The sequence below is a fragment of the Pipra filicauda genome, unplaced genomic scaffold, assembly GCF_003945595.2.
Source record: "Pipra filicauda isolate LSUMZ 115617 unplaced genomic scaffold, ASM394559v2 scaffold337_size785800_pilon, whole genome shotgun sequence".
In the NCBI taxonomy this organism is placed as follows: Eukaryota; Metazoa; Chordata; class Aves; order Passeriformes; family Pipridae; genus Pipra; species Pipra filicauda.
In genome coordinates this window covers 146912-164551 of record NW_024104462.1, presented here as the reverse complement: position 1 = coordinate 164551, position 17640 = coordinate 146912, and the positions used below count along the sequence as shown (strand labels likewise).

The window sequence follows — 17640 nt, the reverse complement described above, 5'->3', positions numbered from 1 at the left end:
TTGTTTCCAGCTTAATGACTTCCCTGCTCCACCCTGCCATGCTGTTCAAACCAATTAAATCGACACTGACGCAGTCCTACCTACTCTTCTCCCCACCCAGCAACGCATTCCTGCACCTCCCAGGCTCCCATGCCTGCCCAGCCCCACTACAAGCACACACTGGGCATCCCAACTGCGGAACACTCGACACTTTTGGGGGCTTCACTTTGTTCATGTCAGCTTGCCTTGGCATCAGCGGGGATATGTGCTGTGGGCAAGGCCACAGAGCACTTCAGAGGGCAGCCAGACCTGCCCCAGCAGCCTGCAGATCACCTGCAGGATGTCCAGTGCCTTCCTATCCCACCCACAGACCACAGATGGCATGGTAACAGAGGGATCTCTGTCCTCCTGGGACGGAGTTTCTTGCAGGTTCCAAGAACCATCACCACCACAGCAACCTGCTGCTCAAGAGCGCTCCCAGGATCCTACGCTCCAGTCCTCCTAGGCACCTAAACACTCAGCTGTTGCCTTAGGAAAAACCACCCCAACACTGGCCTTCACTTGGGTATCATCATGCTGGCCCGTTGTCCTGAGTCAATATTTAAACAGCCACTTAAACCAGATACAACAGAACCAACTGCCCTTCCTCCACCTGGAGAGAGGGTGCAGATGATACACCACCACAAGCTCACGGGGCATCACAGGTTCTGAGATCACGGTGCAAATCCAACCCTCAGCCCTGGAGACACAGGGGATTCAGAGGAACAACGCAAATAAGAAAAATGGGTCAGGTGGAAACACAAGGGGCAACAAGGAGGGTTTTAACTACCCTGCAACAAGGCTAGTTCTTGTTTAGTCACAACAGCTTTGGTATGTCATGGTCAAGTTTTTAACACGTGCATTTAATTCACAAGGTCTGGGATTCTGGTTTTTGAAAGGTGGATAGTACTACCTTGACAAGGCCCAGTGGGTACCCAATCCTTTGCACAGGGGAAACTACAAACAGCCAAAATTCACCTTCTTATTCCACATATACCAAACTCTTCAGTTTAACCATCAGTTCTCTGCCCAAACAAGTCCCCATCAGTTTCAGCGCAGACCATCCTAGAGAGAACAGAACGTGGACTATAGCAAACAACTGTGACAAACATTATTTGCTGACAGTACCCGCACCTCTGTCACAAAGAGAGCAACCTTTCCTTCTTCCTGCTCCCAAAACAGGTCAAACAGCTTTTCAGTATTACCATTACTGTATTTAATTTGAAAAAAAACAAACCAGCACTGTGCCACTTCAGCCTAACAAGGACTAAAATGCTGCTCAAGCAGAGAGTATTTTCCAGTGATCCAACTTTAAAGGAGAAACTCAAACGGTGTTTGCCGAGGCCTTTCTAAAAAATAAATATCCACCGTTTTTGCAAGGCTGCTCAACCATCAACAAGTGCCGGCGGGAACCAACATGACCCTGCTGCAGCACTGTAAATTTCCATCCGAAGGGAACAAAACTGAACCGCAAGTTCACGCTGAGCTGATTTTACTTAAACATCGGTCTCGAGAAGAGCACACTCCGGAGGCGAGGGCCGGGGCGCCCGCGATGGCCGGGCAGAGCCGTCCCGCCGCAGCCCCGGCCCGGCCGCTCCGCGGGGCTCGGCGGGCACGGCCCGGGGACGCTGCTGCTGCTGCCGCGGCCCGCGCAGGGCCCCCGGAGCGGCCGCAGGACCGAGCTCGGCCGGGAGAGGCCGGAGCCGCGTCCCGTCCGGCCTTTGTGCCGCGGCGGGGCCGAGCTCGGGGCAGGCCCCGGCGGGCAGGGCCAGGGCCGCGCTTCCTCCCGCCGAGCGCGCCGGGCGCGGCCGGGCCAGAGCGGGGCCGGGCCGGAGCGGGGCCGCCGGGGCTGAGCCGGGGCTCCCTGCGGGCAGCGCCGCCCCAGAGCCGCGGCCTGGCGCGGGGGGCGCGGGCGGCAGCGCCAGGGGGTCCCCGCGGCCCGGGCAGGGCGAGCCCCGCGGCGTCCCCGGCCCGGCCCGGCGCTGCCCGGGCCGGCGGTGCTTACCCTGCATGCTGCTGCTGCTGCTGCCGCCGCTGCCGGCGGCGCCCGGCCCGGGCCCGCTCCCGCTCCCGCCGGAGCCGCCGCTGGGGCTGGGAGTCGCCATTGTGCGCGGAGCGGGAGCGGCGGCGGCGGCGCTGCGCAGGGACCTCCCCGGCAGGGCAGGACACACGGCCCCGCCGCCCGTCCGCCCCCGGCTGGGGCCGCCAAACCCCTCCCCGCCGGGGCCCCGCGCCTGCGGCACCGCTGCGGCGGGGCGGGGGCGGTACTGGGGCACCCCCGGGCCCGCTCGGGCCGGCCCCGCTCCGCTCCCGCTCGCTCGGCCCGGGGGGCACCGCCTGCAGCCTCTGCGGGGACCCCGCACCGCCGGGCCCGCAGCCCCTGGGCCGGGGGTGCCCGGACATCTGCGCTTCTGGCCCCCGGCCCCGGACAGGCCCCTGGGGGGCCAGCGGTCGGCCCGAGCAGCTCTATCGTATTTCTCATCTTCTCTCCAGGGTTGGGGATTCTCCCACTTGCAAACTTCTCCTGACTCCCCCGAGACCGCAAGGCACGACTCCCTCCCGTGCTTTCCATGACACTCCGGGCATCATCCCCCTTCCTGCCACCATCAGCCTCCCCCTTCTTTTCTCTCCGCCTTTGGCCGCTGCTGTTCATTCCACCACATGGTTTCTGACCCGTCCTCTTAACTCCAGTAAACGTACTGTCCTAGTCGTGGGGACAGCACATGCTGGGAATTAGAGCAGTGGAATGGTTTCCCCAGAGCCGTGGGCTCCCTCCAGCTCTCTGCATGACATGGGCGAGTCCCTTCACCTACAGGAGTCCCTGTGTCTTCCTTTTTGTAACAAAAATGATGCTGACCCCCTTTATGAATGGAGATCTGCTGAGGAAAGAGATGGATGTCCAAGTGTTGGACAGAAGCGTGAGGCCTTTTTCCCTGCTCCTCCACTGCCCAGGCCACCATGGAGGTGATAATACAGGAAACTCCTCAAGCCTTGAACACACACTGGAAGTGCCTCCAGGAGCTGCCAACCATCACCCTTTGTGCTAGTGCGATGGGGGAGGAGGAGCTGCCCCTCCCCCAGCCTTCGTTTTTCCTTCTTCCTCCCCCAGCGCAGCTCATATTGATTTATCTCACCAAGATTTTTATTTCCTCATATTCTTTGAACTTGGGAAAACATCTTCTCCCATGCTAGACTCTTCTAGTTTCCCTGCTCAGCCGTGTGTGGGGGCAGGGAGACAGGCTGGAGTAGTCTCTGGGGCACAGGAGGAGCTCAGCCTTCTGCCCAAACCCAGCTCACTTTCTGCTAAGCTCACCTTTGTCAGGAAGCAGAGGAGGTCAGAGCTGGCCCTGACCATCTCCCTGTTTCTGCTGCCAGCTCCTGCTAGTCCAGCAAAATCACCTCCCTCCCTGTCAGGGATGCAGCTTTCCTTTTCTTTTGGGGAACACCATCACCCTGCTCACACAGGCCAAGATCTGGGTTTGAACTTAGGCTGCGGCCCTACACTGTTCCACCCCAGCCTCTGCCCTCTCAAGGGACATTGCTAACTCTTCCAAAGCTGCTTCCAGTCTGTCCCCTCCACTGCTTTGGTTGGAGAGGAACAGGATACACTTATATCCAGAGCTTCCCACAGGAACAGCCCTTCCTGACTGTGGTTTTGTGTGGGCACCACAGGTGGTAATCATCAGTGCCGCCACCTGGCAGAGCCTGTAACAAAGACCACAGATCCCACGGCACACAGCACACACGTCCAGGTGAAGATATGCCCTTATGCCCTCCTCCACATTCCTCTACGGGACATCTCCCTGCCTGGCACAAAGCGGGATCCCAACCCTACACCTTCACCTACACAACACTGGGGAGCACCATGGGTGGCTGCTCTGCATGGGAAGGGACACAGGAGAGGAGCATAATTTGGTGGATGGGCAGTGGTCTCCACAGCCAGAGGCCAGACCTGAGCCAGGGGATCAGGGTAGTCCCATGGCAGCAGTGACCAGGCTCAGTCTGGACTCCAAACAAGTCTACTGCAGTGTGGCAGGGCTGAAGTTAAGTCCCCAGGTCAGATCTGGCTCACAGCCCCAGGATAGGGCAATACAGAGCAGCAACACAACTGTAACACAGCCTATGTGGGAACCAAAGTAAAAGCTTTGACTAAAAACAGCTCCCAGGGAAAAGAGTGAAGAGTGGTTTCTATATATGCATACAAGCCCTGCCCCCTCAGGCTTCTTCTATTTCTTTTTTTCCAAGTGCTCCAAAGCCACCTGATGCTGATTAATCTGCTTGTTCTTATCAGCAACCTGGCCTTACATGCTGAGATTTAAACCTCTGGGGAGGGGGGTGCAGTCCAGGTGCTGACACAAAAGACACCTCCCCCCCCCAGTTTTCAAATCTTTTCCTTCTCTTCCATACGTTGCTTAAGCCTTCTCTTCTGTGTTAACCCTGAGTGCATGTCCAAGGTTGGCTTCTTGTGGGCTGCGATACAGAAACCCAGTGCCTGCTGGCAAACACAGGCACAAGCTGACAGCTGGCTTCCACCTCTTCTTTGCGACACCTGCATGTGGATTGCTTACAAAATCATACTTTCCCCCCACTGTAATACCTGGAGGATCTGGGAGGATCAACAATACCTGTTCTGATATGTTTGTGAAACCTTTCCTTAAAAACTTCCAGTGATGGAGATTGTGCCATTCCCCAACAATCTGTTCTGGCACACTTCTGTCCTAACATTATCTGAAAGTCTAACTTCAGGGGTTTTTGTTTGATCTGAAATACTGTATATCCTGCCCTGTGTGCTGTGGCCATGGCCTTCTTCAAAGTCATCCCTTAGGCATTTGATGATGTGCAATGAACTGCAATGAACTGCAATGTTTCCCTTCACCTCCTTGCCTCTGCTTTCTCTCCTACACACTACATCTACTTATTTCTTTCAGTCTTTCTTCACATTTTCTCTGCCTCCCAGCATCTTCACTCACCTCTTTTGATGTTTTTTTTTCTGTCCATCTGCATTTTTTGAAGTACAGCATCCCTAGCTAGGCATATTACTCCAGCTTGCCTTGGAGGCTACAGCTCACATGCTCCAGGTGGTCTTTGCCTTTTTTTCCATTGCTGGTGTTCAGTTTGCCCTCTCTTACACCTTGGACTCTTTTGTTTGTTTGTTTGTTTGTTTGGAAAACTGCATCCACCCAGTTCCCTCACTTGAACCTGCTCATAAAAGTAATGATTGAAGTTGTACCTGTTGAATGTCACCCTGTAGGTTGTAGCCTGTTTCTCCATCTAGTGCTGAATCCTGTTGTCTTTGCTGTCCTCCACAGCCTGAAGTAATTAGCATGTTGAATAAAGCACTCATGGATTAATCATCCAGGTTGTTAACTGAAGTAACTAAAAAGACATGGCATCAGAATGGACCCCTGCAAAAATCCCTTCACTATGTCCTTCCACTTTGACAAACACTGATAAATACCATTTGAGGTACAATGATCTCACCAGTTTTGCACTCACTGTGCCCTTATATCTTCTCAAGAAGGGATCAGAACAGCCAGTGTTAAAAGCCCTCCTAAAGTCATTATGTTTCACTTTATGCCTAAAAAATTTTGCCACATCAGAACATGAGAATGGTTTGTCAGCATTTCTTCCTGATGAGTTCACGAAGGCTGGTGTCCATCCCCTTGCGTTCTAGGTGCATAAAAGTGCCCTGTATAATGAGTTGTACCAGAACTTTTCTGGGAATTGAGAAGGACTTTAAATTAGGACTAAAGAAAGAAGCTGGCAAAGCATAACCCATCATAAACCATGAGTTTAGGTGAAGTCTATAAAACTAATGAGGTAGTAAGAAGGTTGTTAATATGGGATTTTAATAAGGACAAGAAGAAGGTCAATCTATTGAACACTTCAGACATGTCCCCTGAAGATGGTCAATCAGGAAACATGGGGCTGCTCCCTTCCTCAGTAAGGTGGGCTCCACCCATTCCTGCTCCTGGCACCTGACCCACCAGTTAGGGCAACTAAATCCAGAGCTCTTTTGACACTATCACCTATGACCATGTATTTATTCCCAGATGTCCATATTGGAATTGTAGTCTGGGTTTGGGGGTCAGGAACACACCAAAGCTCCCAAACCCTTCACCTGCTCACCCAGAGTCTTTTCAGCAGTTTTGAGCTAATCTAAACCAATCTATCATTTGTGGCACAAGGATGAGGGCCCTTATGGAATGGGTCACTAGGATAGATGACCATGGCAGTGTTTCAGTAACATCTGTGGTACAGGATCTTGGGAAATGGCCTGGGTCTGGATATCACAGCTTGGCTGCTGGGTCCACCCCTGCAGCCTTTACAGGCGGAGTTGCTGGAGATAAGCTTAGACTACTGTGGGGTAAGTAGCAGATCCAGAGAGGCATAAGGAGGGGAATGTTTGGCGTAATATTGAGGAACAAGTAGCTCAAGTTCTACTCAGGGGTATTAAAGGTGCTTGGCCTCCCTCTCATGGGAGAAGGCAGTATTGCTGGGGACACTGCCGGCAGTCTCTGTCCCTGGAGCAGGGTGGTTATACGAAGTGGTCCGGGATAGTTGGTAAAGCTTTAAAGTGAACAGCCTCGACCTTTTCTTTGCAGTAAGCACACCAAACACTGAAAGACCTTTTTATTTCTAAGGCACGCTACATCTCGATTGCTTTTGAATTAGAGCAGCAAAGACCGAGGCAGATTCAGACGCCACAGTTAGTAAAGCAAGCCCCTCCTTCCCACCCTACCCTCAGGAGCGACAGAGAGGCCTTTTGCCCCTTCTTACTCTTGTGTCACTGAACTTTGCTCACTCACAGGGTTGCCAAACCCTCCACACCATCCCTCCCAAGTGCCCACGGAAGCTGCTTTCTGCCAGCCCAGCCCCCTGATCCCCTCGGCAGAGCCTTGTCCCACTCCACACAGAGCCCTGGATGTATCTGTCTGGCTGTTTCTCTGCTTCCCTCTCAGTCTCCGCCGGTTTCTCCCAGCTGGTCTCTCCTCTCCTGACATGCAGCCCATAAGGTGGCAAGCAGCAGTCCAGCTGTGACAGAAACCAGGTGGGCTGTGCAGCTTTGCACAATAGCTTGTGACCAGACAAATTCAAGAGTCAGAGTTCATCATAGATCAGTTTTCTTTTTGAAGATCAGCTGGTATGGTTGGAAAAAATTTTGTTTCTCGCATGCAGAAGAGCTGTTGTGCCTGAAAAGCTTGTCCGCTTTTATTTTCCTGTCATATAAATTACCCTAGTGAAAGACATGCTGTCTCTTACATTCTTCTTACTCTTTTTAACACCACTGTTGCTTTTTAACCCTTGACATTTCCATTTTCTAGCCAAAAATAACCTCTCCTCCCTTAGAAAATAATACAATCAAGAGCCTATCCCAGACCGGAAAACAAGGCATGAAGGTGATTCATTACTAGAGCTCTACTCCTTCTGAGGTGAGGGGAAGGGACTGGAGACAGGGGTTGCGTCAGAAAGACAAATATTGCTGCATGCTCTCCAGTGAGGTCCTCCTCCTTAAAAAACCCAAACCAGGGGAATGGCATATGTAGTTCATGGTGCCTCAGTTGGGGAGTGCAGCCCCACAGGGACCTACTCTGAAATTGCAGGAATATTTGGACTGTTGCTGTTGATAATCAAAGTTTCAAGCTGGGTTTGGGAAGAGAACAATGTGGAGTGCAGTTCTCCAGCTTTCCTTTAATCATTTGTAGTCCCTTCCTGGAGTGCTTGTGAATAGGAGGAAAGTTGTACTCCTAAGTGTGCCTGTACAATCACAGAATCACAGAATATTCTGAGTTGGAAAGGGCCCACAAGGATCATCGAGTCCAACTCTAAAGTGAATGGCCCATAGAGTGGTTTGATTTTTCTGGGCTTCAGGAAGGGAATGTCAATCAATGTAAATGTAGGGAGGAATTTAGTTATAGTGAACATGGCCTACTGTTCTGCCTGTAGCTGCCGGACATTGTTTAACGTACAGAGTAACACAATTATTATGAATATACAGCCTGCTCAGTGGAGCTGTAACAGTGGCAATCATTTACAAAGACAACTCTTACTTCTCTGTGGCTTTCTCAGCAGTAAATCTCATAACCTGCTCAAGGAAAGACTCAGTTAAAAATCTTATAAGACAAGCACTAATCCTCTCCACAAATGTGGAGAGTTACACGTCCTCCACATAACAATTTATCAAGACCTGATTCTGTTGGGGGCTGAGGGAAATGTATGATGCTGTTACTGAAGTCAGTGGGAGAACTGATCTGACAGAGGCTCAGTTTTGGCAGATGGATATGGTAGATATAACATTTCTAAAGCACCTACTTTCAATTCATCACATATTGCACTTTTGGTCATAAATGATCTGCGAATAAGGAGGCAGCAATATCCTTTTTTGTTCTCCAGATGACACAAAATGACTGAATCTTTTAAATACAAAACTAATTCTAGACCATTACAAAAATTTCCATTTAAATCCCACTCTCTTAGCAAGGAAAAGAAAGAATTCTCCTCTTATTTCCAACTCACTATTCTTTCCCTACACTCATGGTTCTCCAACATCACCAAATTTCCGAGCCCATCCCACCACCCTGGCACAGGGCAAGCAGGGCAGACCCAGCTGGATCCAACTGAGATTCCAGATCACCAGCACAATTCATAGTGACTAGGCAAACCTGTGGTCAAGCTGGAAAGTCAACCTATGGGTCAGGATCAGCCCTGGTGGGTGTAACCAGCATCAGACACAGCCCAGTGATGGCTGATGAGATCCATGGTGGTGAGGTCAAGTTGGGAAGTCACCTCATGGGTCAAGGGCTCGATCAACAGCTCCATGGGCAAACTCAGGCAAGGCTGTGGCTGAGCTGGAGCTGGATGCTGAAACAGCAGCTCAGGCAGGCCCCTCTCCAGGGGTTTATACTTTTGCATAACAATTTGCCAGTTTTACTGCACAAATTTGTCCACGTGAATTCACCAAGACAAAGATCTAATTCTCTTTCAGGTACATAAGCAGTCACATTATCTGGACTCCTGACCATCCTGGAAGCTGTCTGCAGGACCCCAGTCAGGGTCTACCACGCACTTGTCCACTGGTGACCCACGACAGAAACAAAAGTTGCAGGTACATCAAAAACCAAAAACAGTGGAAATAGTAACTCCCTGCAATGTGTTGGTCACACTTCTCCTTACGGACTCCAGGGCATTCTTGCACATATTCAGAGGCCAGGTGAGGGATTCCCTCTTGTCCTGTCACTCCATACTCTCATCCAAAATCCATCTCCAGCTCTCTTGGAGCCTCTTTTAGGTACTGAAAGGGGCCCCAAATCACCCCCCTAGCACCTTTTGCCTTGGCCTTTTGGCCGAGGCACTTTGCCTTGGCTTTTTGGCTGAGGCCTTTTGCTGAGGCCTTTTGCCTGAGGCCCTTTGCCTGAGGCGATTTGGCCGCGGCATTTTTTCTGGGGGTGTTCGACTCCACCATTCGGACGCCCTCCGCAGGCAGGCTCCCCTGTGTTCTTTGATTCACAGGATGGAGAGGAGACCCCCCCGCCTGCCCCAGGCAGGCCTGGATGGAAGACAGCTCTTCCCAGGAGAGCCGCTCTCCAGGCCTGCAGCTTCCGTCCTCCTACGAGGTGACCGCCATGCAGCCCCTGAAGCTGGGTGAGTGAGGGGCCCTGTGGGGCTGGGCAGGGCTGGGGCCCACCACCACACCCTGTAGCACACCAGGATCCCACTTTCCTGGCCAGCTGACAGTGGGGGTCCTGGGGTCAGCCATGATGTTGCCTGAAAGCTGGGACTGCTCAGGGCTGGAGCGTGGCCCCAGCACAGCCTCTCCCAAAGAAGGACAGGGCAGAGAGGCTCTGGGCTGTGGGCAGAGAGGGCCAGCTGGGCTGGCATGAGTCTGTCGTGCTGTGGGAGCCTGGGCCTTTCCTGCCTGTCTGCCATTGCCTTCCTCAGCCCGGGGCACTGGGGCTTTCCCGAGCATGGCAGCTCCTCTGCCAGGCACCCTCCAGCCAGGAGCTGCAAGGGAAGGCCGTGCCAAGGCAGTGGGCAGAGAGCTGGGTGGAGGGCAGATATCCTTTGCTCCCTCCTCTCGCTGGACCCTCTGCAGCTCTCCCTGCTCTTTCCCCCCTTAGATGCCAGCTGGTTGCCCATCTACAAGGAGGAGCAGGAAGCTGTTGATTCCGTCCTGGCCTTTGTCACCAGCCCCAACAAGGTAACTGCGGCCAACTGGAGGGGGGCTGTGCTGCTGTCTGCTGGCAGGGGCTGTGCTGCCGGGCTGCTGGAGGGGTGCTGGCAGGGCAGGGCTGCTTCTCCCGCAGGGCACTGCACCCCCTGTGCTGCGGTCCCGCTGGCTGTGTCCGCCCACTCACAATCCGTGTTTGTGTCTCTGTCCCCCGGCTGGCAGGAGGAGAGAGACAAGACCACATTTCTCCGGAGCATCTCTGTGCTGTGCAGAAGCGCCTTGAGCCACGGCCTGACCCAGGGCCTGGATCTGTTTTGTGACAAGTACGAGCTGGCAGAGAACATCAAGGTGAGGGCACCCTGGGCAATGTGGCGAAGGGAGCAAAGCCCCCTGGCACAGGCAGCCTGTGCGGACAGTGCTGGGGCGGGTCAGGGACTGGAGGCCCTGGGTGCTGGCAGTTGCCAGCAGGTGCCATCCCGGTTGTGCTCTGCAGGCGCTGCTGGAAGAAGAGCCAAGGGACCAGCTGTGCACAGACCTTCGGCATCTTTCCATGCTGGCTCTGGAGAAATTGAGGTACCTGCCCATCTGTCGTGGGCCCCCTGGCCCAGAGGTCCGATGCCACCCGCACGAGTCGTCGAGGGGCTGCTCCTAGCACCCGTGTGCAACCCGTGTCCTGCCCTCTCCCTGCAGCTTGGTGGACACAGCGCTGGAGGGCAAAGCCAAAAGCCTCCTCCGCGCGTGTTTCTCGAGTGTCTTCTGGCTGCCTGCAGAGAAGGAAATGCCAAAAGCGGACCTTGCCCTCTACATCAAGGTAAGTGCTGGCTGAGCTCCAGGGGCCTCCAGCCCCTCTGGCCTGCTCCCTGGCTATCCCATGTTGCCACAGGAGCAGGGATCCCAGGCAGGGCAGGGTACTTCCCCTCCTCGCGCCTCTGTCCCCTTCCCATGGGCCTGGCCGCATCCCGTGCCACAGGCTGCTCTGCCCTCGCAGATTGTCTATGCCCATATCTCTCCCGGGACGTGTGGGCATCCTCCTCCTCCTCCTGTGGCACGGGGGGTTCGGATGGCTCTCCTGGGGCTGGGAGGAACAGCAGAATGACTGCCATTGCTCTCTGTGTTCCTTGCAGACCCTGAACTCCATGGACAGCATGCTGAGGACAATGGTGCTCAGCTTTCCTGCCTCTCAAGTCAGCGAGGAGCTGCAGGGCATCTTGGAGGTCTGGCACAAGCAAAAAGGGGGGAGTCCCAGGGCTGTTCCTCAGCCTGGAGGGGAGGGTTTGCCCACTCCTGGCTGAGTGGTGCCCAGAGCAGGGCCGAGCAGGCAGAGTGCCCTGCTGGGAGGGTGCCCACCTCCTGCGGGGAAGCGGGGGCTGGCCCCAGGCTCTCGTGGAGCACAGGGGCTGCAGAGGGTGGCACCTGCCCTCCTCCTTGGCCATGAGGTTGGCTCTGGGCCTTTGTGCCTGACCTGGGGCAGACACCCCATTGCAGGCTTTGCTGGAGGGGAGAGGAAGCCTTGAGGGATGGGGCGAGTGCGGCCCAGCAGTGGAGCTGTGCTGCTGCTGGTGTTGGAGTCTGCTCCCAGGGCTCACCCGCTGCTTCTCTCGTCCCAGCTGCTGCTGGACTTCACCAGATGCGAGAGAGAGGCTGTGAGGGAGAGGGCCATGGCAAGGATAGATGTGCTGACCTGTGTGCTGTCCGACTATTCCACTCTGCAGGTAAGGATCAGGCCCCCTCCAGCCAGGCCATGCCCCCATCCCTGCTGCTCTCCAGGCCAGGGCTGCTGCCCACATGGCTACTCTGAGAGACGGGGACGCAGGGCTCTGCAAAGCCTGGTCTCTCCAGGAATCCAGCCCTGGGCAGACTCTCGAGAGGGGGGCTTTGGCACCACCCTTGTGCCCTCAGCCCTTCTGCTCATGCCTCCCTCATCCAGGCCCACGCCAACGTCAGAAGAGGCACTGCTGAACCTGTCTGCTCTGGGGAGATCCAGCTCCCGCTCCTAGGAAAGCTGCTGGGACGACTCATCCTTTTCCGCTTCTCTGAGGAGCTGACATGCTATGCAGCTTTCCATGCTCTTTTTGCCCTGGCTGAGTTCATCTGTAAGTAAAAAAGGCAGAGCAGCGGTGGCCTTCATTGCTCTGCACACCGACATCTCCTGAGAGATCTGCTTCCTGACCCCCTTTGCCCCTCCCAGCTGCTTCCCAGAGCTTCCCAGCTGCCACTTTGCTGCAGGGCCTGAGCGCTTTGCTCAAGGCCAGGATCTGTTTGCTGCTGCTCTCCTTCCTCCCCTTCCTTTCAGGATCTTGCAGCCCGCTGGTTTGTGGGCCCCACAGCCAAAGCCCCTCTGGACTTCCCTGTCCCAAAGCCACGTCTTCCCTGGTGGGGAAGAGCAGATCCCCCACCCTGGCTGGTCCCTCCAGTGCCTGTAGCAAGAAGCTGTTCCTGATGCCCTCCCAAAATCCTGGACTGCTCCTGTCCTGCCCCCTGGCCGACAGATGCCAGGGAGGTTTGGCGAGCTTGCTGGTAAAGCTGCTCTGCCTTCCTGACTCTTGTGTGTTTGCCCTGGTGTTTAGTCGAATCCAGGCTAAAGGACAGAGCAGACCAAGTCCACCGGGAAGCCGTGACCACCTCCGCACTGTGTTCTCTGAGCCCCAGGGACTGTGCCAAGGTAAGGAGCTGCGCCCTTGCTGGGACTCCTGTCCGTGGCACCAGCAGGGCACTGGTGCGAGCCAAAGGACCCCGCAGCAGTGGGGCTGGCGCGCCTTCAGCTCCCTGGGGAGGGGGTTCCCGCCGTCCTTGAGCAAGGACAGCACGAGGGCTGCATTCCAGTGGCCCAGCAGCAGCTTCAGCCCCAGCAGGAGCTCCGGTGCTCCTGGCCACCAGCAAGTCCCTGGTTCTCGGTGGGGCCAGCAGCCTGTGCCTATGAGCCCTCCTCCCCCAGCAGGAGGGCCCTCTCTGCTCATCTTTGCCATGCAGGGACTGCAGGCACTGCTGCCAGCTTTGCTGCGGGCGCTGCTGTCAGCAGTGGTGGGCACGTCCGGCCAGGGCCGCTCGAGCTGCTCAGCCAAGCAGCACCATCAGGGCGCTCAGCGCGACATGTCTTCCTTCCTTGCTGCCATAGGCCTTTGGAAAATACCTGCAGTCCCACGAGAGGACAGACGTCATCCTCGTGGCCATCGAGGCGTTGGGAGATGCCAGCATCCTCGACCAGCAGGTGCCCAGCAGCCTGCTGGATGTGGCCTTGGAGGACCCGGACGTCTGGCTGACGGACGTAAGTGGCCTGTGCCCTTCAGCCCTCTTGGGCCTTGTTCCTCCCTGCATCCCTCCCTCCCAGGCACAGGTGACTTGGGCCCCCCAAGCCACCTCAAGGTAGCAGAGAGGAATGGGAAGGGCAACTAAGGACATGGCTGCACTCCCAGGGCAGTGCCATCCTCACCTGTATTTCCTGCAGGGGCCCAAGATAGTCAGCAGCATCCTTGAGAGCCTGCCATACTGCAGCACACAGGCAGCGTGGGAGAAAGCGGAGTCACTCCTTCGCCTGATGACCAACCTGTACCCCACCACAGTGGTCATCCTCCTGTGCAAGGCGGCTCTTCAAGGAGACAGGTACTGGCCCTGATGGCCTTGAGGGTGGGCTTGTTCCCTGTGGCGAGAGGGACCCCAAGACTCTCCGGCTGCCAGAGTCAAGGAATGCTGCGGGACAGCCTGCAGAGTCAGGCCCTCCATCCCCCCACGCTTTCCAGCCCTGCTTCACAGCGGCCAAAGCTGGCCCAGCCAGCCCAGAGCCAGCACGGTGCTCCAGCCCCACGGGGAACACGCCCTCAGCCCCATCCTGCCTGCGCGGGCAGGGCCCCCGGGGACGCGCAGCCAGGGCTCCAAGGGGTAGGTTCTGGGGGGCTGCTCCAGGCCACAGCACTGTGGCTGAGGCAACCCTGCGGACAGCGCTCTGCCTTCTCTGCCTTCCAGCACTGCGCCGGAGCTGTGGGAGCTGATGTCCTCCATGCCAGAGACACTGGCCAAGATCTTGGAGGACTTTGCCAACCTGCTGTGCACACAGTGCTTCCGCTGCTCCGCAGAAGGCCCCCGCACCCAGCCCATGGCTGTGAGTGACCACTAAAGGCCCTGGTCCCCTCCCGCCAGCCCTGCAGGCTCTGCCGGCCCCTCACGGCTCTGTTTGCTCCTGCAGTCATCCTCCAGGAAGGCTGAGTCGGAGGAGTTGGCTGACGAGCCCGACGTCGAGAGCCATCAGGGCTGTCCAAACGTGAGGACGGCCGGGCTGCTGCTGGAAGGGCTCGTCGGGCTGTCGCAGAGAGCCGAGATGGTGAGCAGGGCGGTGTCAGGGGCAGCCCTGTCGGCAAACGGGGGCTGGGGCTGTGTGGAAAGCAGTGACTTGGCCTGGCCTGGGACTCAGAACGTGGGGTGACTGCTCTAAACACCCTCCCTGCCATGGTGGGGCCTGGAGTGGCTGCCTGGGGAGCTTTTCCGGCACAGCACTCTTCACCCAATGGACATTCTCTTCTCTCTACAGGCCAGAAATATTGAACTCTTCCTGCCGGGCATGATAAAGATCCTGCAAGTTGGCAGCGAAGACGCCCAGGTGAAGATCCTGCTGGCCTTGTGAAATGTGCTGCATCAGCTGAAGAAGAGCAAGGCCAGCTTCATCGCTGTGCAGCTTGTGGGGAGGCTCCTGCCCCTCTTTGACTCGGTAAGGCTGATGTGGAGCCTGAGCCCCTCAGATGGGCACTGGGCAATGACAGCTGCCCTGCAGCCCAGCCCTGCGAGCAGCACTTGGAGCCAGCTCTGCTCCCCTGGGCTCTCCTGGGATGGCTTTTGGGCCGTGCAGCCCAGTGCTGCTGCTTCTGGGATGTGAGGCCGGAGCCGCTGCCCTCCCCGCAGCCATGATCAGGGCCCTCTTCACTGTGGGCAGGGAGCTGCTGTTTGCAAAGCTCACTTTTCCTGCTTCCTGCCAGGAGTGCAGCGAGCTGCGAGAGCTGTCCATCCGCATGCTCGCAGAGCTGCTGCAGTTCGTGGTCGGCAGGGATGAGAAGAGGATGAGGAAGGAGGTGTGGCGAGCACTGGTGCCTCTCCTCTTTCGCATGAGCGACCAGGTCCCCAGCGTGGCCAAGGTACAGGTTTGAAGGCTGAGCCCTGACACACAGAGGGCTGGGCTGACGCCCCCAGGGCTCCTGGGCATCGGGGCAGGGGCTGCTGGCAGCGGGCAGCGCTCCCCCAGCACAGCCCGTGGGAAGGTCCGTGCGGAGCCAGCGCCAGCAGGGCCGGAGAAGCTGGCACGGCCCTGTGCAACACCTGCCCTGCCTGCTCCTGCAGGGCTCGGCAGCAGCCCGTGGCCACCACGGCCTGAACAGGGGCATCCCCACAGGCTGTGTCAGAGGCCAGGCCTTTGAGCCTCCATGCCTGTCCCCCAGGGCTGTCTCCAAAAGCCTCCCAGACATTTGGGCTAGGGCACGTCCCAGATTCCTGAAGGCAGGACCCCCCCAGGAACAGAGCCAAGAGGCCTCCTTGCCCAGGCCCCCGGGCCATCCCTGAGCTCATGCTGTCCTGCAGGCCTCCAGGGAAGCCCTTCTTGCTGCCGCCGAGCTGCTGAAGTGGAAGACGCTCAAGCACCTGCTGCAGAGAGAGCGGCTGTGGGAGCTTGGAGCGTGCTTGGTAAGGACAAGCTGTGGAGCCCGGACTGGGGGAGGGCTGCTCCCATCCCAGGTCTGGGCTGGGGGCTCTGCAGCTGGGCAGAGCCTGGAGCTGCATCCCTGTTGCTGCCCTCAAGAACAGAGCCCCAGGGGCTCTTCTGCAGGCCCCTGTCCCCTCCCTGTAGCCAGCAGGAGGGGAGGCCTCTCCGTCCCAGGAGGTGCTGGCAGGAGGCACTGCTCCAGCCAACTGCCCCAGTGACAGCCCTGGAGAGACATGCCTTGTTCTCTCTGCAGCTTCAGAACAGCAGGAGCAGGGCTGAAGACTTCATCCACCAGAGCCTGCCCTACCTGCAGGACCCTCAGGCCAACGTGCGCCTGGCGGCCGTCAGGTTCATCGGTGAGTGCCAGCCCCTGCGGTGCCTCTGGGGCAGCCTGGCCCCTGTGCCGCTGCTGCCCCAGCAATGCCCGGCCACCCCGCGCAGGGCCTTGCCTCCCTCTGCCAGCCCTGCCCACGCAGCGGGGCTTGGTGGCCGCCTTGCTCAGTCCCACTGCCCTGAGCTTCTGGGGGCTCCTGGGCTCAGCCCTGCTGAGGGGGAGGAGGGTAGGACTGGGGGCCCTGCTGTTGGGAGCAGGCTGGGGAGCAGGGGCTAATGGAGCTCTGTGCCCAGGACTCATCACACGGCGCCTGAGGGAGCAGACCACGGAGAGTCAGGCTGACATCCTGAGCGGTGAGTGGGGAGCACCGTCTGTCGGGAATCCAGAGGCTCTCTGCAGATGTGGGGTTTTATCTGGGCTCTGTTTCTTTCCGCCACAGCACTTCAGCCCTTGGAGAAAGACTGGGACATCTCTGTCAGCTCCCTGGCAGCTCGGACAACCTCCATTCTGAGGAGTCCTTGCGTGCAGCAAAGACCAAGAGGCCTCCTACGAGCACTGCGCTGCTGCTGGCCGTGAGCCCGGCAGAGGTGCAGCTTGCCTTGGCTAAAGGACTGGGGCTGAATAAAGCTGGAACAACGTGCCCAAAGCCCTGGTGTCCTTCAGCTGCGCGGTGCTGAGCGTGCCGAGCCGACCGTGTCCTTCCTGGGCTGTCCCGCAGGCAGCGGGACGTTCCCCCCTCAGCACCCCTGGCCCCAGGCTTGTGGGACAAGCTGAGCCCTGGCTGGGGCTTTCCCTGGGAGAAGCCGCCTTGGCTAAAGGACAAGCTGCTGCCCGAGTGTTCTCGCCCCATTTCAGGGCCACTGCCAATGTCACCCTGCCCTTTGCCAGTGTGAAGCTATTCCCCCTTGTCCTGTCACTCCAGGCCCTCGTCCAAAATCCGTCTCCAGCTCCCTTGGAGCCTCTTTTAGGCACTGGAAGGGGCTGGAAGGTCACTCCAAAACCTTCTCTTCTCCAGCCTGGGTAGCCAAAGTTATCCCTGTGTCCCCACACAGTGCCCGACTCTGTGACCCCTGTGTCCTCCCAGGCTCAGCACCCCAGGAGGTGGCACAGCAGCAAGCCCTTGAATTATAGCTGCAGAGTCCCACGTTTCCTTGGTGGGCTCCAAATTCCATCTCCGGTACCCCAACACGCCCCACTGAGCCCTGCATTGCAGCTGTGCGGCCTCAAAGGGTCTCCGGTGGACCCCCTAGGCATAGAAGGATGGAATCATGAAGGAACGCTCAGCCCTGAGTGGGCTGCAGAGGATCCCAGAGCTCCTGGGAATTGCTGGGGCTCCAGAGCTTGAAGCTGGAAATGAGTGAAGAGCTCTGTTTTACACTTGTGGCATGGAAAGCCCTGGCAGGGTGGTTTCTGCTGGGGGGCCTGGGGGGCACTGAAGGC

General features: G+C 57.2%; 2 protein-coding genes across 2 annotated transcripts; both read left to right on the top strand.

The window, feature by feature from the left end:
- The first annotated feature begins 7380 nt into the window (after positions 1-7380).
- LOC120323757 lies at positions 7381-14881 on the top strand. The gene is made up of 16 exons (XM_039384068.1): positions 7381-7451; positions 9005-9124; positions 9529-9660; positions 10137-10216; positions 10409-10534; positions 10680-10759; positions 10877-10997; positions 11311-11400; positions 11794-11898; positions 12114-12279; positions 12754-12848; positions 13302-13451; positions 13632-13786; positions 14147-14282; positions 14367-14501; positions 14709-14881. The coding sequence occupies exons 3-16, from the start codon at positions 9570-9572 to the stop codon at positions 14799-14801; spliced, it is 1623 nt and encodes a 540-aa protein (XP_039240002.1). The 5' UTR covers positions 7381-7451; positions 9005-9124; positions 9529-9569; the 3' UTR covers positions 14802-14881.
- Positions 14794-16846, top strand: LOC120323758 (maestro heat-like repeat family member 5). Its single transcript, XM_039384069.1, has 6 exons — positions 14794-14885; positions 15151-15306; positions 15746-15847; positions 16120-16222; positions 16494-16553; positions 16640-16846. The coding sequence occupies exons 2-6, from the start codon at positions 15184-15186 to the stop codon at positions 16774-16776; spliced, it is 525 nt and encodes a 174-aa protein (XP_039240003.1). The 5' UTR covers positions 14794-14885; positions 15151-15183; the 3' UTR covers positions 16777-16846.
- Positions 16847-17640: the final 794 nt, after the last annotated feature.

What these genes read in the sequence shown, in the direction of transcription:
- LOC120323757 (XM_039384068.1), top strand. Translation starts at nt 9,570, where the DNA reads ATGGAAGACAGCTCTTCCCAGGAGAGCCGCTCTCCAGGCCTGCAGCTT. An exon ending in AGCTGCAGGGCATCTTGGAG is followed by an intron (nt 11,401 to 11,793) that starts GTCTGGCACAAG and finishes CTCTCGTCCCAG; the next exon opens with CTGCTGCTGGACTTCACCAG. An exon ending in CCGACTATTCCACTCTGCAG is followed by an intron (nt 11,899 to 12,113) that starts GTAAGGATCAGG and finishes TCCCTCATCCAG; the next exon opens with GCCCACGCCAACGTCAGAAG.
- LOC120323758 (XM_039384069.1), top strand. Translation starts at nt 15,184, where the DNA reads ATGCTCGCAGAGCTGCTGCAGTTCGTGGTCGGCAGGGATGAGAAGAGG. An exon ending in GGCGGCCGTCAGGTTCATCG is followed by an intron (nt 16,223 to 16,493) that starts GTGAGTGCCAGC and finishes CTCTGTGCCCAG; the next exon opens with GACTCATCACACGGCGCCTG. An exon ending in TCAGGCTGACATCCTGAGCG is followed by an intron (nt 16,554 to 16,639) that starts GTGAGTGGGGAG and finishes TTTCCGCCACAG; the next exon opens with CACTTCAGCCCTTGGAGAAA.